The sequence below is a fragment of the Xenopus laevis genome, chromosome 8S, assembly GCF_017654675.1.
Source record: "Xenopus laevis strain J_2021 chromosome 8S, Xenopus_laevis_v10.1, whole genome shotgun sequence".
NCBI lineage: Eukaryota > Metazoa > Chordata > Amphibia > Anura > Pipidae > Xenopus > Xenopus laevis.
This window is the reverse complement of record NC_054386.1, coordinates 81087520-81114562: the sequence shown is the minus strand read 5'-3', so window position 1 is coordinate 81114562 and position 27043 is coordinate 81087520. Positions and strand designations below refer to the sequence as shown.

Below are 27043 nucleotides of genomic sequence, written 5' to 3'. Positions count from 1 at the left end.
TCAGACTGATGCAGGCCACTGTGGGAACTTTGGAGCTACCACCTGATTCAGAGATGGCTCCAGGGTCCCCACAGCAGCCTGCATCAATAGACATAACTGCATTCAGTTCAGAACAGGAGGCAGAAAGAAGGCAGCGGCACCAAGGGGAACCACACAGAAGTGCAACAAGGACATTTTGCTGCAAGTATTAATGACTGGGATTTTGAATGCAACTGTGGGCAACGGCAATGCATTAAGTAAATGACCCCCACTGAACAGAAAAAACACAGTAATAGTTGTTATAAAGTATTGGGCATGGTATGATAATAAAGTGATGATTTTATTTTAAAAGTAAGATAGGAGTCTGTCACTTGTAAGCCATGTTTATCTCTTTAAAAATTACCAATAAATTATCAATTACCAATAATAAAAATGTCTTTTGTGATTGTGCTTTTCCACACAATGTACCTACAAGAATCCTGCAAGTAGTACTAAAAGCAGGTCATTCTACCTGAAGTAGCTGAGGGTTGGTATTGCCCCTTATGCATAAGGTCCCATTTTGGTGTAAACCAGCTGGTGCTTTGGAGAATATGTGCAATCCGGTGCCAGAAAAATAAAAATAAAAGCTCTGTGAACCACAAACTGCCTGCCATCAAATATCCAGTTTGGCTAGAAAACAGAAAGTGTAGTTATCACACTCTTCCATAGACATAGGAACATAGGGGGAACAAGGCCTGCGTAAAAACTGAAGTGAGGTTAGGCAGGGCCCCCCTCCCGAGTAGGTGGTGGAGATGCAGTTTTGGGCCCCTCAGCCTCCCCCCTCCCACAGAAGGTAGAACAATATTAAAGGGACTTTCGGATGGAAAAAAGGGGGCGGGCTGGGGGGCAGAACCAGCGGGCAGGTAAACCAGGAAAGGGCTTTTTAAGGAAAGGTAAGTTGTTAGCAGGCAGATAACTTTGTTTTTTATGTCTCCCATCCTCCCATTCCAGGTGAAGAGGAAGAAGTATGCAGTGTGCTCCAGGGTTCTTGCAACCGATCGCCATGAAGGAGTCAGGAAGGAATTTTTCATCAGGCTGCTAATTGGCTGAGAGCACCTGAGTTTTTTGCCTTCCTCTGGGGTACCATTATCTGTGTTGGTTAATAAGAACCCCCATGACACAGCTGCGGCTCCAAGTCCCTGCTTTTTTCCTCAAAGACATGGAAGATGGATAGTTTTCAGTGAAGTGCAGGCCTACCCTTGGGAAGTCATGTGTCCGGAGCAGACTTTGACTGCACGGTCTTGTCTGAGTCATGCGAGAGGCTGGGTTAGCGCCATTAATGCATATGATGGGGAGCAGGAGGATGGGCTACAGGTTGGTCAACAGAGGGCGCTTTGCCCCATGATCCCAAATTTTTTGTTACAGTATTCGCAGCTGGCCCATGTTTATTGAGATTATAGGAGCCGCAGCTGGGGGTCAGGGTGTACCTAATCCTTTATATAACATTGTTAAATAAAATGTGACCTCTGCAGATTTTGCCACCATAGAAGTCTCTGTGTTTTATTAAGATGATGGGAAACTCAACCAAAGGGGGTAGGGGGAACCTTTGCCTAGGACAAATTCCTGTTTTAACTGAAATGCATATAGTCATACCAAATACTGATAAACATGTATTCCATTATCATAGTTCACAATATGCATACCATAGGAAAAGCTGCTGCCTGACCAAGTGCTTTCACTTTTTTTTTTTGTATCCGGCAGACCTTGTGAAGTCTTGAATTGCAGGAAAAGGATGTGGAGTATTTTCAGATTGCAAGTGTTTGGAGAGAGATTGGAGGGGGCTCACAGTGGGAAATCGTAGATAACCAAGTGTTATTGCCTCTGTATGGATATCTAAGGAGTTGTGTTAAATGAGATTTGAGTTTAGCAGAAAGATCTCAGGATAAATCTAAGTGAAGACTGTGGGCTTGGTTCACTAAAGGACACGCACTAAGGTATTTTTCATTCATTTTAGATTCATTTGCATTCATTGAGTTATTTTCAGCCAAGATTTTATAGAAGGAATTGGTAAAGTATATATTTGGGCAACAATGCTTTTTTATTACTCTAGATATGATCTGCCAATCTGATGCTCATTTTAATCACATGACTTAAATGCTCATTGCGTTCACATAGCTTTTTTGTTGGTGAATTATTCACTAATCTGACCAAAGAAGTAAAGCTCCCCATAGACGCAACGATTCTTCTTGCCGAACGACCGATTTTAGGGAAGCCCGACCAATCCTTCGAAATTATCGTGCGGTTAGTGGGATTCGAACGATCGTACATCTTACGATTTTCCGGCCGACATCTGTCGGGAATTTGATCGGCCAGGTCAAAAAATCTTTGTCGGTCCCAGTGCAATCTATCTATGTTTGCAGGGACAAGCAGGCAGCTCCCCTTTGTTTTCCTGGTAAATTGGTCTTTTTAGTTGATGGTAAATTCGTACGATCGTACGATCATTCTGAGAAGATCGCCTGGCGACTAATCGCCTCTTCTTTGCGGCGGCCAATCTCTCCAAATGCCTTACCTCTGTCTTGCACCGGCTAAAATGAAAAAACGCCTGCGGCATGGAACACACGTCGCTTCATATTCCGAAGTTGCCTCGCGAGGAAACTTCGGGCGACTTCGGAATATGAAGTGATGCGTGTGCTATGCCGCAGGCGATTATACCAACTTGATTCGAGGTTTTTTTTAAAATAAATCAAATTCAATATTCGAGATCTCTCATACTCTGGCCCTTCGAATTCAACTATTCGTAAAACCTGCTGAATTACTACCGTATATACTCGAGTATAAGCCGACCCGAGTATAAGCCGAGGTACCTAATTTTACCTACGAAAACTGGGAAAACTTATTGACTCTAGTATAAGCCTAGACACAACTACAGCCCTGTCTCCCAGCAGCGCACATTCTGCCAAAGCGACCCCCCCAGCGATCAACCGGACTTCTTTGCAAAGTTGATGGTGACAGAGATTTGCCAAACGGATTACTGTGTGCATTGTCCCACTGTCCCACTACCATGTGCAGAGGGTGCTGTTTGATATTGCCATCACTGTTAATCTTTCGTATAACCAACAGAGGGCGCTGTGTGATATTGCAGTCACTGTTATTCTTTCATATAACCAACAGATGGCGCTGTGATATTGCAGTCACTGTTATTCTTTCATACAACCAACAGATGGCGCTGTGTGATATTGCAGTCACTGTTATTCTTTCATATAACCAACAGATGGCGCTGTGTGATATTGCAGTCACTGTTATTCTTTCATACAACCAACAGATGGCGCTGTGTGATATTGCAGTCACTGTTATTCTTTCATACAACCAACAGATGGCGGTGTGTGATATTGCAGTCACTGTTATTCTTTCATACAACCAACAGATGGCGCTGTGTGATATTGCAGTCACTGTTAATCTTTCACATAACCAACAGAGGGCATTGTGGGATATTGCAGTCTCTCCCCAAGTGTACTGTTGGTATAGGAATGATTAAAAGTGACTGCAATCTCAGCTACTCGGGTCGGGTACCACTTACCCGAGTATAAGCCGAGGTAGACTTTTTCAGCACATTTTGGATGCTGAAAAACTCGGCTTATACACGGTATATAAGTCTGGGAGAGGTCCAGGGATCAATTTGGTGGTGTTTGTAGCCTTCGATTCGAGTTTTGGAGTCGGTAAAATTAGTCCGAGTTTTACATATTCGATTTTATCAATAAATAGTCGAATATGTGAATTTTGAGCTAAAAAAACTCACATGAATTTGAACCCTTGATAAATGTGCCTCCAGGTGTAAAGCCTGGTAGAGAAAATGTTTTGGAGTGAGGCTGCTTTGCTACATCAGGGCCTGGGCAGCCCAACCATTATAAAACCCACTAGGAATTCCATGTTATTAAAAAAGACAGTCGGATGCCTGGATTATTCGCACACAGTCTCTGCACAGCATTTACACTGTGATATTATTCAAATTGTATCGAATGTCTCATAGATAATTTCATAATGTTCAAGGTCACAAGACAGTTTGTTAAGTCAGTATGTTACATTACATTTCTCTTCCGTGTAACTGGTTCTGGTAAGGTTTTAACTTTTGTTGGTTTATCTGATTTTTGTCTCAGTTCCTTTGTCAGTTCCTCAGTCTATCTATAGATATTGGTAGTAACAGTGGGGCTCATTTATTAAAGCAGCGCAGCGCATAAGTGGACGCAAAAGGTTGTCTGCGCCATCACAAGCGTGATCGCTAATATATTTGCGTGATATTGCGCATAACACAGAGCTTTTGCGATGGTTTTGTTTATGCGCATTGCGCAAAAGATTGGGCATTTATGTCGCAAACGATGCCGTGGTTGTTAGGGGCGTGGCTGTGGGCGTGGCTACAATGCGCTTGCACTGCGGCCGTCGCAGATTTGCGTCTGTATATGTGCAAAACTGCACCCGGGCGACAGCACCACAATTTTTACGCCTGCCTCTTCGTGGCGTAATAGTAACGCTCTTCAAAATGCGCATTCCTGCCCAGCTGCGCTAGTATATTCAAGATGAACAACCCTTGTAAAGTGCATATTAACCACGCCTTCCACCCAACATGTTTATATTGACCAAGGTTCCTTTAAGGGTATCAGGTAGGCTAAACACCTTTGCAACCAAACAAATATTAGCACAGAAACAAATGCAGATGCGTCTAAGTGAACGCAATATGCGCAATATGTGACGCAACTAATTAAAGCAGCGCATTCATACATGAGCACAACTAATCCTTACCTTTGCGGTATCTTCCTGTGCGCACAATTTATTATAAGCACTGCGACAGCTGATACGCAGTTTCACACGTCGCACCTGTCTTGTGTCTACATTAGCGCACAAATCGCACTGTTAAGGTATCGTGCGCTACATTATTAAATACTCGCATGCGCTGGGCAAATGTCTGGCCACTGCGCTCTTTTTAGCGCTGCGCTGCGTTAATAAATGAGCCCCAATCTGTTTTAACCTCTGTCTCTCTCCATGATAATCCCAATTTAAGATTGAGAAATGTCTCAGAGCAGTTTTTTTTTCCACAGGGATTTAACATTTGTCACTTTAATTTCTTCAAGTGTAAAGACGCCAGAGAAAATTGAGAATAGTGCAAGGGTTAGGGTCACTTTGGTTGTATGTATGTATGTTTTTGTTTGTATAGCGCTCCTTGAGGGCAAAGCACTGTACAGCAGAACTATAAATTAGTAGTAACAAACAAGGGGTCACTGCATTAATAAGTAACAAATTATTAGAAATAAAATTCACATAAATATAAAATATAATTACAATACAGAGTAAGTGCTCAGTGTCAAGGAGACAAAAAGGCTGGAGGACCCTACCCCATAGGGCTTACAGTCTAAATGGGAGGGTAACTTAAAGGGATCCTGTCATCGGAAAACATGTTTTTTTCGAAACGCACCAATTATTAGTGCTACTCCAGCAGACTTCGGTACTGAAATCCATTTCTCAAAAGAGCAAACAGATTTTTTTATATTCAATTTTGAAATCTGACATGGGGCTAGACATTTTGTCAATTTCTCAGCTGCCCCTGACCATGTGACTTGTGCCTGCACTTTAATAGATAAATGCTTTCTGGCAGGCTGCTGTTTTTCCTTCTCAATGTAACTGAAGGAGTCTCAGTGGGACATGGGTTCTTAGATCTGCCAGGCAGCTGTTATCTTGTGTTAGGGAGCTGTTATCTGGTTACCTTCCCATTGTTCTTTTGTTTGGCTGCTTGGGGGGAAAGGGAGGGGGGTGATATCACTCCAACTTGCAGTACAGCAGTAAAGAGTGACTGAAGTTTATCAGAGCACAAGTCACATGACTTGGGGCAGCTGGGAAATTGACAATATGTCTAGCCCCATGTCAGATTTCAAAATTGAATATAAAAAAAATCTGTTTGCTCTTTTGATAAATGGATTTCAGTGCAGAATTCTGCTGGATCAGCACTATTAACTGATTCATTTTTCAAAAAAAAATTTTTCCCCATGACAGTATCCCTTTAAAGTCACAATTCGGAGGGGTATTAAAGTGCTGTAGGTTACAGTGTCATATAAGTGCCAGTTCCCAGGTCAAGTCTTATCCAGGTGCTTCCAGAGGTAGTCTTTGAGTTTAGTTCTAAAAACAATGAGGAAGCATTCTATCAGGAGAGATTCAGGAATGACATTCCAAATATAAGGAGCAGCACGACAGAAGGGTTTGACGGGGGAAACAGAAAAATTGGTTTTAATCGGTAATTGAACTTTAGAATTTTGGAATAAGCAATAGAAATACTGTGTCTGCAAGAGAAAGGCAGACTTTGCAGAGAACAAATACATTTTGCATCTGAACTATTAATAAGAGTGTATGGCTTTATTTCATATTATTATACCACCTGCCTGCTTATTGCTACATGGCTCACAAGCTACCCGTACATGTCAATCATATACACTGCAAATGCTTGATGGAGGGAGTGCTCTTGACTCTTTCTGCCAGCGTACCTCAGCCAGTACACATACAACTTAATATCCCTGATGTCTCCTGTCATTGATATGAAAGGAAAACAACTATCACTGCTCTTGACAGTCAGTTTTCAACACTAAAGTGCTCAAATGTGCATTTTTGGGAAGAAACCTACTTGTCACAAGGGATGACAGGAGCTTCCTTTCATATCAATGACAGGAGGTGGGGTATCAAAGCATATATTGTATTATACGGCTCGGTAAAGCGAAAAACTGAAATAGAGTAAGTAAGCGTGACACTGTAACTCAGGGGAATTTGTGTGTTGGAACCAGGAGTTAGTGTATCTTCTAATGCAGCCCCCGATCACTGCACCATTGCTTATAACCATTGAGGTTAATTCTCTTGAGCAAACAAGGCTACTTCTGACATAACCAATGTAAATGTAATTGCTATTGAAAGAAGTATCTATCTGTTCCTTTCTATTGCCTGCACTGCTGGTTCTGAGTTCTAAAACAAGAGCCATCTTATTAACTGACTTCTGCTCAATTGTGTTAAGACTTTAGGACCAGGAGTGAGTGCAAAGAACAGGAGGATTAAACAAATACTGCTTTTATTAGCAATTACATTTGCATACATAATATGTTTATTTTAGTTTCACATGTGACAACATGAGTTTCACACACCTATTATGGCATTAGCATTGTCTATGCTTGTAATACAATTAGAGCTTTGTCATATCAGGAATATACATTGTCTGGTGCCCATAAGTGCCATAGGGCTGGTGACTGTGTTTGGACATAGTTTTCTTGTTCAGCTGCTCTTGTAGCTGAACTTGTCCTTTGAGCTGGATTCTGTCTGTGACTTGGATGCTAGGGGTGACTGTGTGCTGGCAGAGGGGTGTCTCTGGGAAAGGAAAAGGGTGTCACAAAGAAAGGCATGATTGTCCCACAAAGTGTCCGATTGTGCTGAAGGGTGTGTTCTCCCCTCCCTTTCAGTTATTGCCTCTGTGTTCTGTGCATGAGACTCTGTCTATGAGGGGATAAACTCATCTGATTCGGTAAGTGAATTTATGGGTCTGCATACAACATAGAGGTCTCTCTTAAGTCTTTCTGCACAGGACAGTCTATTTTGAGTTACTGCGTTTATCTGTACAGGGAAGACTGTGTGTCTCAGTGAGAAAGTCTTTGAAATATCTTATCAGGCATAATGTATGTAAACCAGTGGAGTTTAAGTAGATTTGGAGCAAGTTGATTATTCCACATGTGCAAATGGCTCAACTTTGCACCAGAATTATTCCATTGCCCCCCTGTGTGTAATACCGATGTGCGGGCACATCTGATTGGAAAAACAATGCCTGGATGCAATATATTACCATAGGAACTGGAAGAAATAAAATATTGCATTCACAGGACCTGCGAGTGCAATAATTATTGTCTGTATAATATATAGCTTCTCATTACAATATTCCTGTGTGTTTATACGTTTGTGCGCAGTTAGTGTATACCAAGTGCAAATATCAGATATACTGCATTCACAGGTGTATGTTTCTTTCTGCAGAAAGAGCACCCCTTCTTTGAAGAAGCAACCCCTCTAGCCAAGTTGTTTCACAGAATATCTGCCTTTATGTTTATGTTGGTTCATTAAAAGGCATTTCATCCGATCCAACAATATTCCACTGGGACACTGACAATGTTTCCTTGGGCACTGATTTTCTTCATAGTGGGAGTGGCAACACAAGCACAAGCATCCAGAGATAACAAGTAAACTCATTTAACCTGGATTATGCTATAGGACTATTTGAAAACATATGTCAAATGGGGTTGATGGAGAATGGAGGGAGAATTCATCACAGATTATATAGCAATTTATAGTGATTTTTTTTATGATTTTGAAGTGTTTAACGCTAAGTTTTTGAGGGTCCTTATAAACTGTTAATACAGAGAAAAACTATTTTCGGTCACAAGGTGCCAATTCACTCTTTCAGTTATTTACAAATGTCTTACAGTGGATACATTCTGTTTTTAATCATTTTAATAATATTTTCAGTACATATAGAAAAAGAATTGTATTCTAAATTGATAGTTTATAAATAGGGTACATACTTGATGTGACAGATTGTATCATCTGGGTACACTTGTAAAACTCATCCCAAGAGCCTACCCTTAAAGGAGTCAGTGGCAATTCGTAGAAGAAAATGCGATTTATTAGCAGGGCATTTTGTATTCACATTCAGACAGGCTCACACAGATTTTATACACATTAATTTTTCAAGCAGACTCATCACAGCCATGTCAAGCATTCCACTAGTGAAAAATACAACCCCAGTTGCCATAAACACATCCCTTTCCAGGACCTTGCACCATTTTCCAGTCCTCGCAGCCCAGTGTACGCTCTATGGGGCAAATTCACTAAGATGTGAAGTTGCAACTTCGCCGCACTTCGCCAGGCGTAGTTTCGCCAGCGCTCCGCAAATTCACTAAAATCCGAAGTTGCGCTCAGGGGTAGCGCAAGGTTGCGAAGTTGCACTAGCGTTGATTCGCTATGTAAAGCGAAGTTACGCTAGAGAAGGCTAATTTGCATATGGCGCCAAATTCAAATTTCAATGGAGGAATACGTATCAGCACTACAAATGCCTAGAAAACCTTCAAATCATCAAATAAAATGTTTATTTTGCCCTACACATGTGCCCACTGTATAGGTAAGTTGCCACGAGTCAGGAAATGTAGGGGGATGGAGGGGAGCCCCAAAAATGTTTTCGATCTTTTTCAGCCTATCACCCATAATGTAGAAAACACGCCAGCGTTTTTTGGGACTTAGAAAAAATTTTGACTTTTTTTGAAACAATCCCTATCTACTCTATTGGGCTTCGCCAGGTCTGAGGTGGCGAAGGAAGTCTAGCGTAAAAGGTAGCGTTCAGTACACTGCGCAAGTTAGTGAATTCGCTAGCGAAAATTCGCCAGGCGTAAGGGTGCGAAGTAACACTAGCGAAACTACGCCAGCGTTCGTTAGTGAATTTGCGCAGTAACGAAAATGCCAAACGCTAGCGAATTAACGCTAGCATTCGGCGCTTAGTGAATTTGCCCCTATGCTTCTCCTCCCTATTCCGGATAGGAATTCTTCTGGTCCCTGCTTCAGGATGTTCCCACTGGCCCTAAACTGTCACTTCTGCCCTATATTGTCTTAGCCATGGCCCCTAGGCCACTACCTCCTCATTGGGGGCTGGGCTACCTATGCTAGCAGGGGCGATTCTTGCTATAATGCCGCCTGAGGCGGCCTTCTTTCGCCGCCCCCTTCCCTCCTCCCGGCACTAACCTTTATAGCGCCGGAGAGGGCAGGGGCGGTCCGCGACGATTCATGCAGAGAGCGCAATAGCGCTCTCTGCGCTAGAAGAGCCGAATTTCCGGTTTGAAAACCGGAAATTCGGCTCTTAGTTACCAGGAGCGGCATTTTTGCCGCCCCTGGCAACCAGGGGGCGCTGCCGCCTGAGGCGAGTGTCTCAACTCGCCTCATTGGTGGAGCGCCCCTGTATGCTAGCTATCACCCTATCTAGCTGAAGTACCTAATACTTCTTATTAGAGACCTTCACTCTAAATGATCCTGTCCAGCCAATGTCCGGGAGAAGAAGAACCACACCCTGGGTGTGTCCTCCCTGTGCACTCTATTTCCCTCTAGTGGCTGGGGTGTAAACTACAACTAAACTTGCATTGTTTTAACACTATTGTAACCTAGTGGTCATTCTGACACATTATAATCATTCCCATTACTTTTGTTCTAACTACAGATATATAACATAAACAAATAGACTTCACATCACTCTCTCAACAATTTTTCAGTGTTCCCCCTTACACACTGAGCAAAGGTAGTTGATAGAACTTATCTTCATTCTATAGCACAAATGTCAACTGCATAGAAATATAAGCCCAGATCAGATCACCGGAACAAAGGAAAGGCATCACAGGCGTGTACATGGGTGTGAATATAGATCTGAATGTTATGAGTAAATACAAAAGCCATAAACATGAACAATCATAAAATTCCGGTGGAATCTGGAAAATAGCAAACCGTGGTTTTATATTATTCTGCAAGGAATATAAATATTTTGGAGGTTTTTCTGAACAACATACTGTATTCCACCACAGTTTATTTAGTAGTCAGTTCAATTAGGATATTTCTTATCTACATGATTGATATTCTATATTTATCTTCCTCGTTCTCAGGGGAGTTTGCTCCAGGCAAGTGGAAAAAATCCCAGTTTTGCACAATGAGACATTTATTCAACCAAAGTATCAGCCATTTCTGACCACTTGCCAAGGATACCGAGCCTGCAGTAAATACAGGTGAGAGAGAAACGATCAACGATTAGCCAAAATAGGCCAGATTCAATTCCGTGAGAAAACATTATTGTATGGTTCATCATGTGAAAACATATGATTCAGTTTGAATGGGCCAAACGGGAAAAGGTTATTTATGGTTTTTGAAAATGTGATTCAATTGGGGGAGAAACTTCTCTCCTAATTCAGGTCCAGTTTTTCCAAAATACTTTAGTTTACATGTGATAAGCAGTGATTTTCATTGAATTACATCTGGCTCTATAAATGAATCTGGAATTGAAATAGGAGAGACGTTTTTCCTCATCAAATTTAAGCTGGCCCAATATGTAAAAATGCAGAAACCTTCTCCCAATTTTTAATTCCTTATCATTTATTTACATCAATAAATAACTTACACAGACAGCGAACAGGGGTCTTACAATAATTTAACAAACACGCATTACAGAGTAAAGGATGAGCGGGTCCTAATCACAAGAGCTTACAATCTAAAGGGCTATGATACATTTGAAACATAAGGAAGAAGAAAGCAAAGTACTATCACTATCCAAAAATGTATGAGGGTAGTAGTTTTTATCACTGTTATCATAACATCTCTATCTGAATTTGTGAACAGCACCTAAATTCAGGGTTGGACTGAGGGGCCCAGGGCCCACTGGGGCAGCGGTTTTGGGGCCCCCAAACCACCCACCGGGGCTGATATTCTTGGGGTCCCCTGCCCCAGTGGTGAAGAAACTCAGGCCCCCTGAGGGCCCTGAAGGGAGTTCAGGGAGCAGCGCTAATAGTGGGTCTGACCCAACCTAAATTGGTCACAGGCACCAAAACCTGGGGTAAAATAAACATGAGCACTGTCCTACAGTAAACATGGGAGGTCTGTAAAAAACATGTAATCAAATTCCATGATTTACTATAGTCAGGTCAGGTAGTGCAGGGAAATTAGCTGAACATGAAGGTGCTGTAGACTGTTCACTTTAGTGATCATTTTTGTAATCCCTATTTATATATTATACTTTTACAAATAAATGCCTACATAACTTTTTATTCTCTCTATGTTCCCTGCTTAGGACAATATACACAGTATCTGTTAGGCAAGTGAAGAAGGAACTTCTGAGGGTTAGAACAGTATGTTGCCTCGGCTGGAGGAAGAAAGAACCAACTTCAGAGGATTGTGAGGAAGGTGAGAAATCAAGACAAACTCTTCATTTTGTGACACACTATACTCAAAAACAATTTTGTCCAAATACAATCTTTATTAAAAAAAAAAATTGGCGATTCCCCCTATTCTGTCAACTGAATTATAACGATTAGAGGACATACATCCTACTCTGTCTGTCATATATTTCTAATTTATTAATAACACAGGTGCCAGATTTAAATATGACTTTAAAATGCTTGTAGATGAGCCCCCTACTAGTGTATAATTGCAAAGGGCACAGAAGGGTAGAAGCATCTCCTGAAAATGGATTCTGATTTTGTGCTCATTATAAAACACTTGCCTTTCTTCAGTTGACAATCATTTTGGTAAATAGTCTGTATATTTCTATAAATCATTACAAAGTCTATCCGTCTTGTCTGTCCTTTTACTGTACTTTAAAAATGTATAGTGCTGCATATACAAGTAATAGAATTATACATAAATAAAGGACAGGACAAAGCTAAAAATTAGCCTTGAACATGACACATAGGGGCAAATTCACTAAGCGCCGTAGCGCCTAACGCTAGCGTCAATTCGCTAGCGTTGGGCATATACGTTACTTCGCAAATTCACTAACGAACGCTGGCGTAACTTTGCTAGTGTTACTTAGCACCCTTACGCCTGTTGGACGTAACTACGCAAATTCACTAACACGCGCAAAGTACTGAACGCTACCTTTTACGCTTGACTTCCTTCGCCACCTCAGACCAGGCGAAGCGCAATAGAGTAGATAGGGATTGCTTTTAAAAAAGTTCAAATTTTTGCTAAGTCCCAAAAAACGCTGGCCTTTTTTCTAGATTATGAGTGATAGGCTGAAAAAGATCAAAAAAATTTTTGGGGCTCCCCTCCTTCCCCCCTACATTTCCTAACTCATGGCAACTTAACTATACAGTGGGCACATGTGTAGGGCAAAATAAAAATTTTATTTTCTGTTTTGAAGGTTTCCCAGGCATTTGTAGTGCTGCTACATATTCCTCCATTGAAATTTGAATTTGGCGCCGTATGCAAATTAACCATCGCTAGCATAACTTCGCTTCGCTTAGCGAATCAACGCTAGCGCAACTTCGCAACCTTACGCTACCCCTGAGTGCAACTTTGGATTTTAGTAAATTTGCGGAGCGCTAGCGAAACTACGCCTGGCGAAGTGCGGCAAAGTTACGCCTGCCGCAACTACGAATCTTAGTGGATTTGCCCCATAGATGTAAAGCAGACAAAGACAGAATACAGAGGGAAAGAGCTAAAATAAAGAGGTGGCATAAGTGGAAATATCTGTGGCTCAGAAATATTGTATATTTGGCAGCTTTATTAACGTTAACATTCTTTCTATATTTTTCCATTCTTCTTCTTCCTTTTTTTTTTTTGCAATATTTTGTATAAAGCTTTGTGCCACAAGCCATGCCAAAATGGAGGGACCTGCGTCAAGCCTAACATGTGCCGATGCCCTGCAGGGTGGGGAGGGCGCTACTGCCATGTAGGTAAGTCTTGCAAGAACCGAGGCACAAAATCAAATTGATAAAATACTTGGTTGCATTGGTTTCTTAACAACCAGCCTACATTAGCAGAATAACTGTTACTGCTTTATAGGTATTGCACATACAAAATAAACACTGTTAAAATGCTGTGCATCAAATACATATTTGGTGGAACGTTTTAGTACGTGGGGGGTTCCAAGCACAAACTAAATGATGCATTATTTATGAGGACTTGTAACCTCAAGAATCCAAATAATTGTATTAAAATTATATTTATATATTTTATTATTATTCATACAGACAACTTTGTATAGTATGTCTGTAGGTAATGCTGACCACTGAGAGTACCCCAAATTCAGGGCCCAGTCTAACATCCATTACATGCAAACATGCTGACTTAGGTGTTAGAAAGATAAGGGATCAGAGCAAAAAAAGGTCATAATCAGAGTATTTGCACCATAAATACAACATTAACTGCAATAGAGGCAAGTAGATGCTCCCTGTCTTGCACATCACTCAGACATGAAGGCGGTAAGACTTTCTTGCGTCTCTTGATGTTGCATTCTGCTTCTTGTGCTAAATTTTTAATCCAGCTCTAGAAGCAGAGTGCAGCATTTTCTGAGGTTCAAGTAAATGTCCCCTACAGATTGTTGATGGTACTCCTTCTGCGGTGAGGCCCACCAGGTCTGGGCCCAAAAGAAAACTCATTGGTACCTGTTGGTCAGTAGAATTCTGGCTGTCACCACTTGAGCACACACAATCACACAACTTGTACGGTTGGTCTTATGCATATTCATTACTTGCTCATATGTTCGGAAAATCATTTGCTGTTACTACACTGTCTACTCTCCGGTGTAATTTAGAGTAAAATATGCATATTCCAGATTTGGTTATGTAACCTGGTATTGTTTCAGTGCTGCACGCTGTACATAACCTTACATAACTACAAAGGTGTTGTGCGAGTTGGTGCTGCAGCCATTTTATTGGTAATCTATGTATCTGATAAATGAATCAGTGGCTCCCTAGCTGTGAAATAAAAAAGAATCCATTCCAATACTTCATTTAGTACACTAAGGGGCAGATTTACTAAGCTCGAATGAATGGTTCGAATGTCAAAAAGTTAGAATTTCGAAGTAAATTTTTGGGTACTTCGACCATCGAATAGGCTATATTCGACCATTCAACTTCGATTCGAACGAAGTAAAAATTGTTCGACTATTCGACCATTCGATAATTGAAGTACTGTCTCTTTAAAAAAAAACTTTGACTTCATACTTCTCCAAATTAAAGCTACCGAAGTGCAATGTTAGCCTATGGGGACCTTCCACAGCACTTTTCTAATTTTTTTTTGGGTGAATAGAAATCCTTTCGATCGATCGCTAAAAATCGTTCGATCGAACGATTTTTATTCGACCGCAGGGTTGCCAAATATTTTGAAAAAACTTCGAATTCGATATTCTAAGTTTTTTAATTCGATGGTCGAATTTCGAGGTTTTTTGTACTTTGAAATTCAACCCTTAGTAAATCTGCCCCTAAGGAGGGAATGTAATAACATTTGCAAAGTTAAAGGGATACTGTCATGGGAAAAAAAATGAATCAGTTAATAGGGCTGCTCCAGCAGAATTCTGCACTGAAATCCATTTCTCAAAAGAGCAAACTGATTTTTTTATATTCAATTTTGAAATCTGACATGGAGCTAGACATATATAGCACTATTAACTGATGCATTTTCCGATGACAGGATCCCTTTAATACAAATTAGCAAAAATAAACTTTGCATTTCACAATGTAATATTCTTCCTTGCATTGTGAATTTTATATTGCACACTTTGAAGCAGTGCTTTTTTTTGGAGCAAACATAACTTTTCCAGTAAGAAGTTTCATTACATACATTATTGCAAACTATACATTATGCAATATTTCTTCCATTGTCGGTGTGATCACTATAAAGGTTTGCAAAAGCCATATTAAACTTGCACAGAGAAAAACCTGTTTTCACAGAGGCATACATTTTCGCACTGCGACTCTTTTTAGCGTTACCAACTTTTATTATATTACCCGATATGCATTCAGTAAATCCCTCCCTGTCCTTTATACCCTTACAGATATAGATGAATGCAGACGCCCCTCTCAGCCTTGCCCTCAGCTGTGCATTAACACTCGGGGTAGTTTCCTCTGTGAATGCCAACCAGGATTTACTCTTGGAGAAGATGGAAAGTCCTGCACTAGAAATAAGGCGCCTTCTCAACTTCCTGCTCAACAAGCGGAAGGTAAAAGTATATTATTAATAAAAATATGTAATAAAGTAATTCGATTAATGAGTGATTGCGAGTGAATTCAAGTGTGAGTATGAATGAATAAGTATAAGTAGTTATAAAGAAGACTCAACAGTCTGATTTCAGGCTACACAGCATAGCACTTAAAAAGCTACAGAGAACTTATTGAAAGTTATTACATCCACAATGTTTTGGGGTAAAAATGACATGGTGGAAGCAGGCTGATATACTAGAAGAACAGTTAGGGGCCGATTCACTAAATTCGAGTGAAGGATTCGAAGTAAAAAAGTATTTTTTTGGCTACTTCGACCATCGAATGGGCTACTTCGACCTTCGACTACGACTTCGAATCGAAGGATTCGAACTAAAAATCGTTCGACTATTCGACCATTCGATAGTTGAAGTACTGTCTCTTTAGAAAAAACTTCGACCCCCTAGTTCGGCAGCTAAAAGCTACCGAAGTCAATGTTAGCCTATGGGGAAGGTCCCCATAAGCTTTCCTACGATATTCCTTCGATCGTTGGATTAAAATCCTTCGAATCGTTCGATTCGAAGGATTTAATCGTTCGATCGAAGGAATAATCCTTCGATCGTACGATCGCATTATTTGCGCTAAATCCTTCGACTTCGATATTCGAAGTCGAAGGATTTCAATTCCTAGTCGAATATCGAGGGTTAATTAACCCTCGATATTCGACCCTTAATGAATCAGCCCCTTAGAATGAAGCCAGTCTTTACTTCTATAAGTCAGCCAGGAAAGAGTTTGACCACAGAACAATATTTAGGGATTTAAGTAATTTGGAATAACATCTTTTAATTACACCACTGTACTTACAGAAGCACACATAGATATATTGTCGAATTTCTATTGTAATCAAAGTGCCCCCGTTGGGAAATACCATAAATATGTGGCCTATTTTCATAAACATTCATTTAAGTATAAGTTTGATGTACTTCAATCAAAAAATAGTCTGTAGGTGTAAGAAGATGCCATATTGCTCTACATAGGTTTATAGTTGAGTACTGAGTATACTAGAGATCTATAGGATGTACATATCAGATGTTCCAAGTAGGTTTGAGTATTCTCTACTTTTTTATATAATTTGCAGATGCTTCACACAGGCTTTCCAATGAAATCCAAGACCTACGCAACCTTGTTGAATCCCTAGAACAGGTAAGATTACACTATATTGTATAAAAGAACTGCATTCTTTCCACTAAGTTGCCCTACATTCAGTCTATAAGCCATCCCACTGCCTGTTAATGCACACTAGAAAAGAAATGGGTGAAGGGCCCAAAAACCTTAGCTTGAAACCCCCATAAGTGTATTGTGTTCACTACAATAGGGGTATTAAAAAAGCACTAATTCACTGATGTATTATTTAAAGCAATCAAAAAAAGCATCACATGAATTCTATCACGTTAAATATATATAAACAGTATTCTCAAAGATATATGCACATTGGGTCAATGCATATATAGATTAAAGTTGCTGATTTACAAAATATAAACAATTCAGAATGTTTCCCATGCAATCATTTCTTTTCCACATTGCAGTGTTAAAACTCACCATATGCACTGAGCTCTAATGAACACTTTTATTACATTTATAAGTGTTTGGGAACTACGAAAAATGACAGTTTACTTGAACCCTTTAGAATTCCCCGATTTAAAGTTTACTAAACCCACAACCTACAATAATATTAAAAAACAAGGTACACAGTATCTGGTGTCTCAAATAAAAGGGTTTTAATTAGGTATTTATTTTTGGGGAACCAAGAGCTCTAATAGCCACTCTATTCTGATTGGGTATTTATGTTGCTTTATTGATCTATCCCATCCACACAGTATATATAAGTTATGTATTATCGTTCAATCTTTGTCTTTCACTGTATTTCTAGTGGTGAAAATTGACTTTATGAAAGGCATGTACAGTAGTTTCGCTGTCATTGTTCTCTTCAATGTTTCCTTATGATTCTTGTTATCTTGCAGAGGGCGAATATTAGTAGTAATTAGTCACCAGTATTTACTTATTTACTATTTACTAAAGTTATTTACTTTTACACTAATTTCAATCTTTTGTGCCTCAGCGACTAGACAGCACCCTCTCAGCCGTGCAACGTCTATTTCCAATGAAACTGTCAGAAATCCGCTCAGACCAAGTACATGAATTTTGGGAGAGGATCCAAAGTTTGGACCGAATGGACTCTTTCAGTGATCAGCTCATGTTCATGGAGGAAAAAATGGGAGAGTGTAAGTGATCTTTCAGATATCTGAACCTTTATAGACATCTCTTTATGTCTGCTCGCTATTTCTAACATACATCTGACATTTCAATTATTGTATCCTTGGTCCAGTCTTTCTTTAGATATTTTAGCCGCTAATTTCCTTTGTCTGTCAGCTCTAGTCAGTCAAGTCAAGTAAGACCTTTTTCTGATCATTTTTTATTACTTTCTCCAGGTTCGTGTCGTAGCAATGAGATTGAAATGGCGGTCAACTTGAAGCGTTAAGCCTTAAATCATGTTCTTTTTATTTATACCCCCTGACAGCCCCTATTTATGACCCCTGTACTCACTATTTATGGCCCTTGTTTCTCTTTTATAACATAATGCACACAAATAAATATTATTTCTACAAAAATTGTTATCTGCCCTTCTTCTGTACAAATATGAAAAATGTTTAGAATTATGTATTTATATATATATATATATATATATATATATATATATATATATATATATATATAAAACCATTCCAGTTGTTATAGCTTCATCTCTGTTCAATAACGAATTTAGTGACTCCATCTCCGTATATGCACAATAATCTTTGTTACGTGATGTTAATGAGATTATAGAGACAAGCATAAAGATGAGTCCCTTTATCAGTGTATTCAATGAAAATCAGATAAATGGCTGTATCATAGTAATGATTTAATAAACACAGTAGGTTGCCAGATTTGATACGTAGGTAAATTAAAGAAAGAACAAATGATATCAAATATGAAGAAAGAACAAATGATATCAAATATGAAGAAAGAACAAATGATATCAAATATGAAGAAAGAACAAATGATATCAAATATGAAAAAAGGAGACATTTAAAACAAAGAAATGTCTCTTAATTATAAGCAGTGCTGTATTTTCTATATAGACACCCAAAGGGGAGGTGGCTCTGCTGCCTATTAAGAAAACTCCATTCCTTCCTGCTTTTCCTATTTCCTATATGGAATCTCTGCTGAATTATATTTCTTTCATTTCTGCATTTGTTTTCCAGTATTATTACTTTTTTTGGTTGAATTCATAATTCTAATGCTATTTACTATATTCTTGTTGTTTGTTTGACCATCCTAAGCATTGTAAATAACCTCAGCCCATTAATTATTTTTATTGTGTACGTTTTTTGTATTCAGCATCCCCATGCCATATAAGATAAAGTCAATTTATCTTCCACCAGTTACTACCCTACTATTCTTGTATTGCTTGAATATTGTTCTGCCCAGGAGTATTAGGTATTGGCGCTTATGTGGAGTGGAACAATTTCAGTTCAAGTCAGTTTCGCACATACTAGCAAAGCACATTTTGAATATATTGCCCCATTTCACTTTAGGGGGATTTCTTTAAAGCATCTTTTAGTTTACCGAGGAGAATTGTGGTTTCTAAATATGTGCATAACGAATAAAAAGAAGAATACATAGACAAATAAAATGTAATTCATTAAATTGATTAAAATAAAGTAAACGGACACCATATATTTATAGGGCTAAAAAATATGGGGCTTTTAGAAATCCCCAAATGTAAATAGTCCATATAAATGATCATGGCTGACACCTTGGCCCTACAAAAATTGCTCATTGCCTTTCGTTTTTATGTAGCAAAAGCTACAAACATAAAGATAACCAACAAAACTAATATAAAACTGTAAAATTAGTCTTTATAGCAAATTTAACTTAAAACTGGTAGCTTAGAGAATTTTCTTTAGGATAGAAATACAAAGCATGATAAATATGAATGCCATAGATCTTATGAATAGTTTGACACCAAATATGCATATAGCCACATAAGTGACATGTGTAGACTGCAAAATGTAAAAACTCATGGCAGATACAGCAAAACATACTGGGGCTCATTTATCAACACTGGGCAAATTTGCCCATGGGCAACCAATCAGTAATTAGATTTGTAATCACCATGGGCAAGTAGAACAATGAATGCAGCAATTTGATTGGATTGCCATGGGTTACTTCCCATGGGCAAATTTGCCCAGTGTTTATAAATGACTGCCACTTTGTTTAATGTGGCATTAATGTCCCTAACAGTTAAGTAATTACCTTAAATTGTATTTTATTAATTACACTTTAAAATAATACAAAGTACAGAGAATATACATTTTCATGTTTTTAATTTGACTTTGACTTACTGTATATGTGGCTTGAAAAAAGACAAATGTCCATCAAGTTCAAGTGTCCACGATTAAAGAGCACATATGCAGTATACACATACAAGTATGGGACCTATTATCCAGAATGCTCGGGACCTGTGCTTTTCTGGATAACGGATCTTTCCATAATTTGGATCTTTGTACCATAAGTCTACTAGAAAATCATGTAAAAAACAAACCCAATAGGCTGGTTTTGCTTTCAATAAGGATGAATTATATCTTAGTTTGGATTAAGTACAAGGTACTGTTTTATTATTACAGCGAAAAAGGAAATCACTTTTTAAAATTTGGATTATTTGGATAAAATAGAGTCTATGGGAGGCAGCCTTTCCGTAATTAAGAGCTTTTTGGATAACGGGTTCCGGATAACGGATCCCATACCTGTACCAACCTACCTATACACTCACATATAGAAACTACAAATGCCGATGTCTATAAAAATTAACTGTTGAGTTTAAGATAACAGTAGCCTATGAAATTGTGCTTGTCCAAGAAATTATCCAAACCCCTCTTAAAGGCATTAACAGAATCAGCCATCACAACAACATCTGGCAGGGAATTCCACAACCTCACTGTCCTCAATGTGAAGAACCACCTACAAGGTTGGACTGGTGCACGGGGGGCCCCACCAGGTTCCACAATTCTGGGGCTCCCCTGCTCGCATGCGCGAATGCCGGCTTTAACACGGATCTTGGCAGATTAGGGGAGAGGGCCTGGGCCCATCTGTTTTTTTCTCAGTGTCCCGTCTGTCCAGTCTGACCCTGACCACCTACGTGGCTTCAAATGAAAGTTCTGGTTCTGTTGTCTTTAGTCTAAAGGGGTGGCCTCTGTTTCTTTGTTGTTGTCTATGGGGAAAAAAGATTCCTAGCTATCTGTCTATAATTAGGGATGTAGCGAACGTCGGAAAAAAAGTTCGCGAACATATTCGCGAACTTGCGCAAAAATGCGAGCGGTTCGCGAACGGTTCGCGAACCCCATAGACTTCAATGGGAAGGCGAACTTTAACATCTAGAAAAGACATTTCTGGCCAGAAAAATGATTTTAAAGTTGTTTAAAAGGTGCAACGACCTGGACAGTGGCATGCCAGAGGGGGATCAAGGGCAAAAATGTATCTGAAAAATCTGCCTGTGTGTGCTTGGAAGAGATAGTGTAGGGGGAGAGCTGTTAGTGATTTCAGGGACAGATGATAGTAAGTTTGCTGGCTAGTAATCTGCTTGATACTGCTCTGTATTGGAGGGACAGAAGTCTGCAGGGATTTGAGGGACATTTTAGCTTAGGTAGCTTTGCTGGCTAGTAATCTACTGTTCTCTTTAAACAACTGCCATACGTTGACCTTGTAGGCATTGTTTGCCCAGTTTTTTTGGACGCAGCCACTGAAGCACAGTTGCCAGAAAAAATATGCCATATAAATGCTGAAAATAGTCATTTTTCGCCATACGTTGACCTTGTAGACATTGTTTGCCCAGTTTTTTTGGACGCAGCCACTGAAGCACAGTTGCCAGAAAAAATATGCCATATAAATGCTGAAAATAGTAATTTTTCGCCATACGTTGACCTTGTAGACATTGTTTGCCCAGTTTTTTTGGTTGCAGCCACTGAAGCACAGTTGCCAGAAAAAATATGCCACATAAATGCTGAAAATAGTCATTTTTTGCCATATACGTTGAGTCAACGTATGGCAAAAAATGACTATTTTCAGCATTTATATGGCATATTTTTTCTGGCCTCTGTGCTTCAGTGGCTGTGGCCAAAAAAACTGGGCAAACAATGCCTACAAGGTCAACGTCGTTGACCTTGTAGGCATTGTTTGCCCAGTTTTTTTGGCCACAGCCACTGAAGCACAGAGGCCAGAAAAAATATGCCATATAAATGCTGAAAATAGTCATTTTTTTGGTCGCAGCCACTGAAGCACAGTTGCCAGAAAAATTATGCCATATAAATGCTGAAAATATAAATTTTTTTGGTTGCAGCCACTGAAGCACAGAGGCCAGAAAAATTATGCCATATAAATGCAGAAAATATGCATTTTTTTGGTCGCAGCCACTGAAGCACAGTTGACAGAAAAATTATGCCATATAAATGCTGAAAATATAAATTTTTTTGGTTGCAGCCACTGAAGCACAGAGGCCAGAAAAATTATGCCATATAAATGCAGAAAATATGCATTTTTTTGGTCGCAGCCACTGAAGCACAGTTGCCAGAAAAATTATGCCATATAAATGCTGAAAATAGTAATTTTTTTGGTTGCAGCCACTGAAGCACAGAGGCCAGAAAAATTATGCCATATAAATGCAGAAAATATGCATTTTTTTGGTCGCAGCCACTGAAGCACAGTTGACAGAAAAATTATGCCATATAAATGCTGAAAATATAAATTTTTTTGGTTGCAGCCACTGAAGCACAGAGGCCAGAAAAATTATGTCATATAAATGCAGAAAATAGGCATTTTTTTGGTCGCAGCCACTGAAGCACAGAGGCCAGAAAAAATTAAACCAGTAGGGTTTGCACCCTAGTTTGTAACGGTGGCGGAGGGAGGAGGAGGACGCTAAAGGACAGCTGTGTGTGGAGTCATGAGGCTTGAAGAGAAGGACAGCTGCATAGAAGTCAGAACAAGTCTTCCGGCGTGCAGTAACCCTCCGAGATCCACCCCTCATTCATTTTAATAAAGGTCAGGTAATCGACACTTTTGTGACCTAGGCGAGTTCTCTTCTCAGTTACAATCCCTCCTGCTGCACTGAAGGTCCTTTCTGAGAGCACACTTGAGGCTGGGCAAGACAAGAGGTTCATGGCAAATTGTGACAGCTCTGGCCACAGATCAAGCCTGCGCACCCAGTAGTCCAGGGGTTCATCGCTCCTCAGAGTGTCGATATCTGCAGTTAATGCCAGGTAGTCCGCTACCTGCCGGTCGAGGCGTTCTTTGAGGGTGGATCCAGAAGGGTTGTGGCGCTGCCTTGGACAGAAAAACATTTGCATGTCTGACGTTACAGACTGGCCAAAGGGCTTTGTCCTTGCAGGTGTGCTCGTGGCAGGATTACTGGCACCTCTGCCCCTGGAATGTTGATGAGTTCCTGAAGTGACATCACCCTTAAAAGCATTGTACAACATGTTTTGCAGGCTGGTTTGTAAATGCCGCATCTTTTCGGACTTGTGGTATGTTGGTAACATTTCTGACACTTTATGCTTGTACCGAGGGTCTAGTAGCGTTGCGACCCAGTACAGGTCCTTCTCCTTAAGCCTCTTGATACGGGGGTCCTTCAACAGGCATGACAGCATGAAAGACCCCATTCTCACAAGGTTGGATGCAGAGCTATCCATCTCCGCTTCCTCATTATCAAGGACTGCATCATCCACGGTCTCCTCCCCCCAGCCACGTACAAGACCAGGGGTCCCCAAAAGGTCACCACTAGCCCCCTGGGAAGCCTGCTCCTGTTGGTCCTCCTCCTCCTCCTCCACAAAGCCACCTTCCTCCTCTGACTCCACTTCTGGCACCTCTCCCTGCGTTGCAGCATGTGCCTGGGTTCGTTCTGGTGATTCCGACCAGAAATCGTGCGCTTCCAGCTCCTCGTCACGCTGGTCTACAGCCTCATCTGTCACTCGTCGCACGGCACGCTCCAGGAATAAAGCGAAGGGTATTAGGTCGCTGATGGTGCCTTCGGTGCGACTGACCATATTTGTCACCTCTTCAAAAGGTCGCATGAGCCTGCAGGCATCGCGCATAAGCACCCAGTAACGGGGGAAAAAAATCCCCAGCTGTGCAGATCCAGTCCTACCACCCAGTTCAAAAAGGTACTCGTTGACGGCCCTTTGTTGTTGCAGCAGACGTTCCAACATAAGGAGCGTTGAATTCCAGCGAGTCTGGCTGTCAGAAATCAAACGCCTGACTGGCATGTTGTAGCGCTGCTGAATGTCAGCAAGGCGTGCCATGGCTGTGTAGGAACGTCTGAAATGGGCCGACACCTTTCTGGACTGGGTGAGAACGTCCTGGAATCCTGGGTACTTGGAGACAAAACGTTGGACTATTAAATTTAACACATGTGCCATGCAGGGCACATGTGTTAAATTGCCTAGTCTCAACGCTGCCAACAGATTGCTTCCATTGTCACACACCACTTTTCCGATCTGCAGTTGGTGTGGGGTCAGCCACCGATCGGCCTGTGACTGCAGAGATGACAGGAGTACAGATCCGGTATGGTTTTTGCTTTCCAGGCACGTCATCCCCAAGACAGCGTGACAACTCATTGCAAATTACAATGCTTTTGTCAGAGGCACACACATTAAAAAAATCCCACACTGCTGACTTTTTGGAAGTGTGCGATCTGGCGGTAACAGTAGAAGTTGGCGGAGTTGGCGGTATTGGCGGCAATGGCGGGTGCGTTGGCCGGCTGAACACAGGTGCCGATACATGTTGTTGCCCTACTGATCCCTGCGGGCTGTCCTCCCTGCTTCTTCTAAGTCTTATTCTCCTACTGCCTCTCTGACTCTCCGTCTCTCCATCTGAACTACCCTCCTCTTGCTCTCTTCTACTAGGCACCCACAAAACATCAATCTCCTCATCATCATTCTCCTCAGATGCATCAATTTCTTCTGACACATCACAGAAGGAAGCAGCAGCGGGGACCTCCTCCTCATCACTCATTATGTCCATCTCTATCGTGTTCTCTGCCAGAATTAAATCTGGTGTAAGGTCCTCATCTCCTTCATCTTCTTCTGGCAATAATGGTTGCGCATTACTCAGTTCAAGAAACTCATGGGAAAATAACTCCTCTGACCCCAGTGAAGAAGGGGCACCGGTGGTGGAGGAAGTGTTACGTGGGGTGGCCATAGCAGTGGAGGATGAGGAGGATGTTGTGGTAAAGTTAGAAACGGTAGAGGATGGGGTGTGCTGTGTAAGCCAGTCAACTACCTCTTCAGCATTTTGGGAGTTCAGGGTCATTGGCTTTTTAAAACTGGGCAATTTGCTAGGGCCACAGGATTGCATAGCAGCACGGCCCCTAGCACAGCCTCTGCGTGGCGGCCTGCCTTTGCCTGGCATTATTTTTAAAAAAACAACAACAACAACAAAAACTCAGTTGGTTTTTCTGGAAACGATAATACACACAGCTAGATGGCGGGTTGAAGAAAACACTGTGCAAATAATGCCTACAAAGTCAACGTATACACTACTACAGCGGTGGATACGGATTACGTAAAATATATGAATGCTGCTTGAAAAAAAGTAACTCAAGTGGTTTTTCTAGAGACGATAATATTATCAATATTTAGACAAAATGTGAACAAGCTCACACAGCTCGATGGCGGGTTGAAGAAAACACTGTGCAAATAATGCCTACAAGGTCAACGTATACACTACTACAGCGGTGGATACGGATTACGTAAAATATATGAATGCTGCTTGAAAAAAAGTAACTCAAGTGGTTTTTCTAGAGACGATAATATTATCAATATTTAGACAAAATGTGAACAAGGTCACACAGCTCGATGGCGGGTTGAAGAAAACAGTGTGCAAATAATGCCTACAAGGTCAACGTATACACTACTACAGCGGTGGATACGGATTACGTAAAATATATTATGGCTGCTTGAAAAAAGTGACTCCGGTGTTTTTTCTGGAGACGGTAATATTATGGATATTTAGACAGAATGTGAACAAGGTCACACAGCTCGATGGCGGGTTGAAGAAAACAGTGTGCAAATAATGCCTACAAGGCCAACGTATACACTACTACAGCGGTGGATACGGATTACGTAAAATATATGAATGCTGCTTGAAAAAAAGTAACTCAAGTGGTTTTTCTAGAGACGATAATATTATCAATATTTAGACAAAATGTGAACAAGCTCACACAGCTCGATGGCGGGTTGAAGAAAACAGTGTGCAAATAATGCCTACAAGGTCAACGTATACACTACTACAGCGGTGGATACGGATTACGTAAAATATATGAATGCTGCTTGAAAAAAAGTAACTCAAGTGGTTTTTCTAGAGACGATAATATTATCAATATTTAGACAAAATGTGAACAAGCTCACACAGCTCGATGGCGGGTTGAAGAAAACAGTGTGCAAATAATGCCTACAAGGTCAACGTATACACTACTACAGCGGTGGATACGGATTACGTAAAATATATGAATGCTGCTTGAAAAAAAGTAACTCAAGTGGTTTTTCTAGAGACGATAATATTATCAATATTTAGACAAAATGTGAACAAGCTCACACAGCTCGATGGCGGGTTGAAGAAAACAGTGTGCAAATAATGCCTACAAGGTCAACGTATACACTACTACAGCGGTGGATACGGATTACGTAAAATATATGAATGCTGCTTGAAAAAAAGTAACTCAAGTGGTTTTTCTAGAGACGATAATATTATCAATATTTAGACAAAATGTGAACAAGCTCACACAGCTCGATGGCGGGTTGAAGAAAACACTGTGCAAATAATGCCTACAAGGTCAACGTATACACTACTACAGCGGTGGATACGGATTACGTAAAATATATGAATGCTGCTTGAAAAAAAGTAACTCAAGTGGTTTTTCTAGAGACGATAATATTATCAATATTTAGACAAAATGTGAACAAGCTCACACAGCTCGATGGCGGGTTGAAGAAAACACTGTGCAAATAATGCCTACAAGGTCAACGTATACACTACTACAGCGGTGGATACGGATTACGTAAAATATATGAATGCTGCTTGAAAAAAAGTAACTCAAGTGGTTTTTCTAGAGACGATAATATTATCAATATTTAGACAAAATGTGAACAAGGTCACACAGCTCGATGGCGGGTTGAAGAAAACAGTGTGCAAATAATGCCTACAAGGTCAACGTATACACTACTACAGCGGTGGATACGGATTACGTAAAATATATTATGGCTGCTTGA

At 40.5% G+C, this 27043-nt stretch overlaps 1 protein-coding gene across 1 annotated transcript; it reads left to right on the top strand.

Annotated features, from left to right (window-relative positions):
- Nucleotides 1-7401: 7401 nt before the first annotated feature.
- On the top strand, nt 7402-18355 carry egfl8.S (EGF like domain multiple 8 S homeolog). The gene is made up of 9 exons (XM_018233238.2): nt 7402-7501; nt 8002-8204; nt 10662-10781; nt 11837-11949; nt 13347-13442; nt 15545-15709; nt 16825-16889; nt 17806-17968; nt 18176-18355. Exons 2-9 carry the CDS (start codon nt 8134-8136, stop codon nt 18223-18225), a joined length of 843 nt encoding a protein of 280 aa, XP_018088727.2. The 5' UTR covers nt 7402-7501; nt 8002-8133; the 3' UTR covers nt 18226-18355.
- The last annotated feature ends 8688 nt before the right edge of the window (nt 18356-27043 follow it).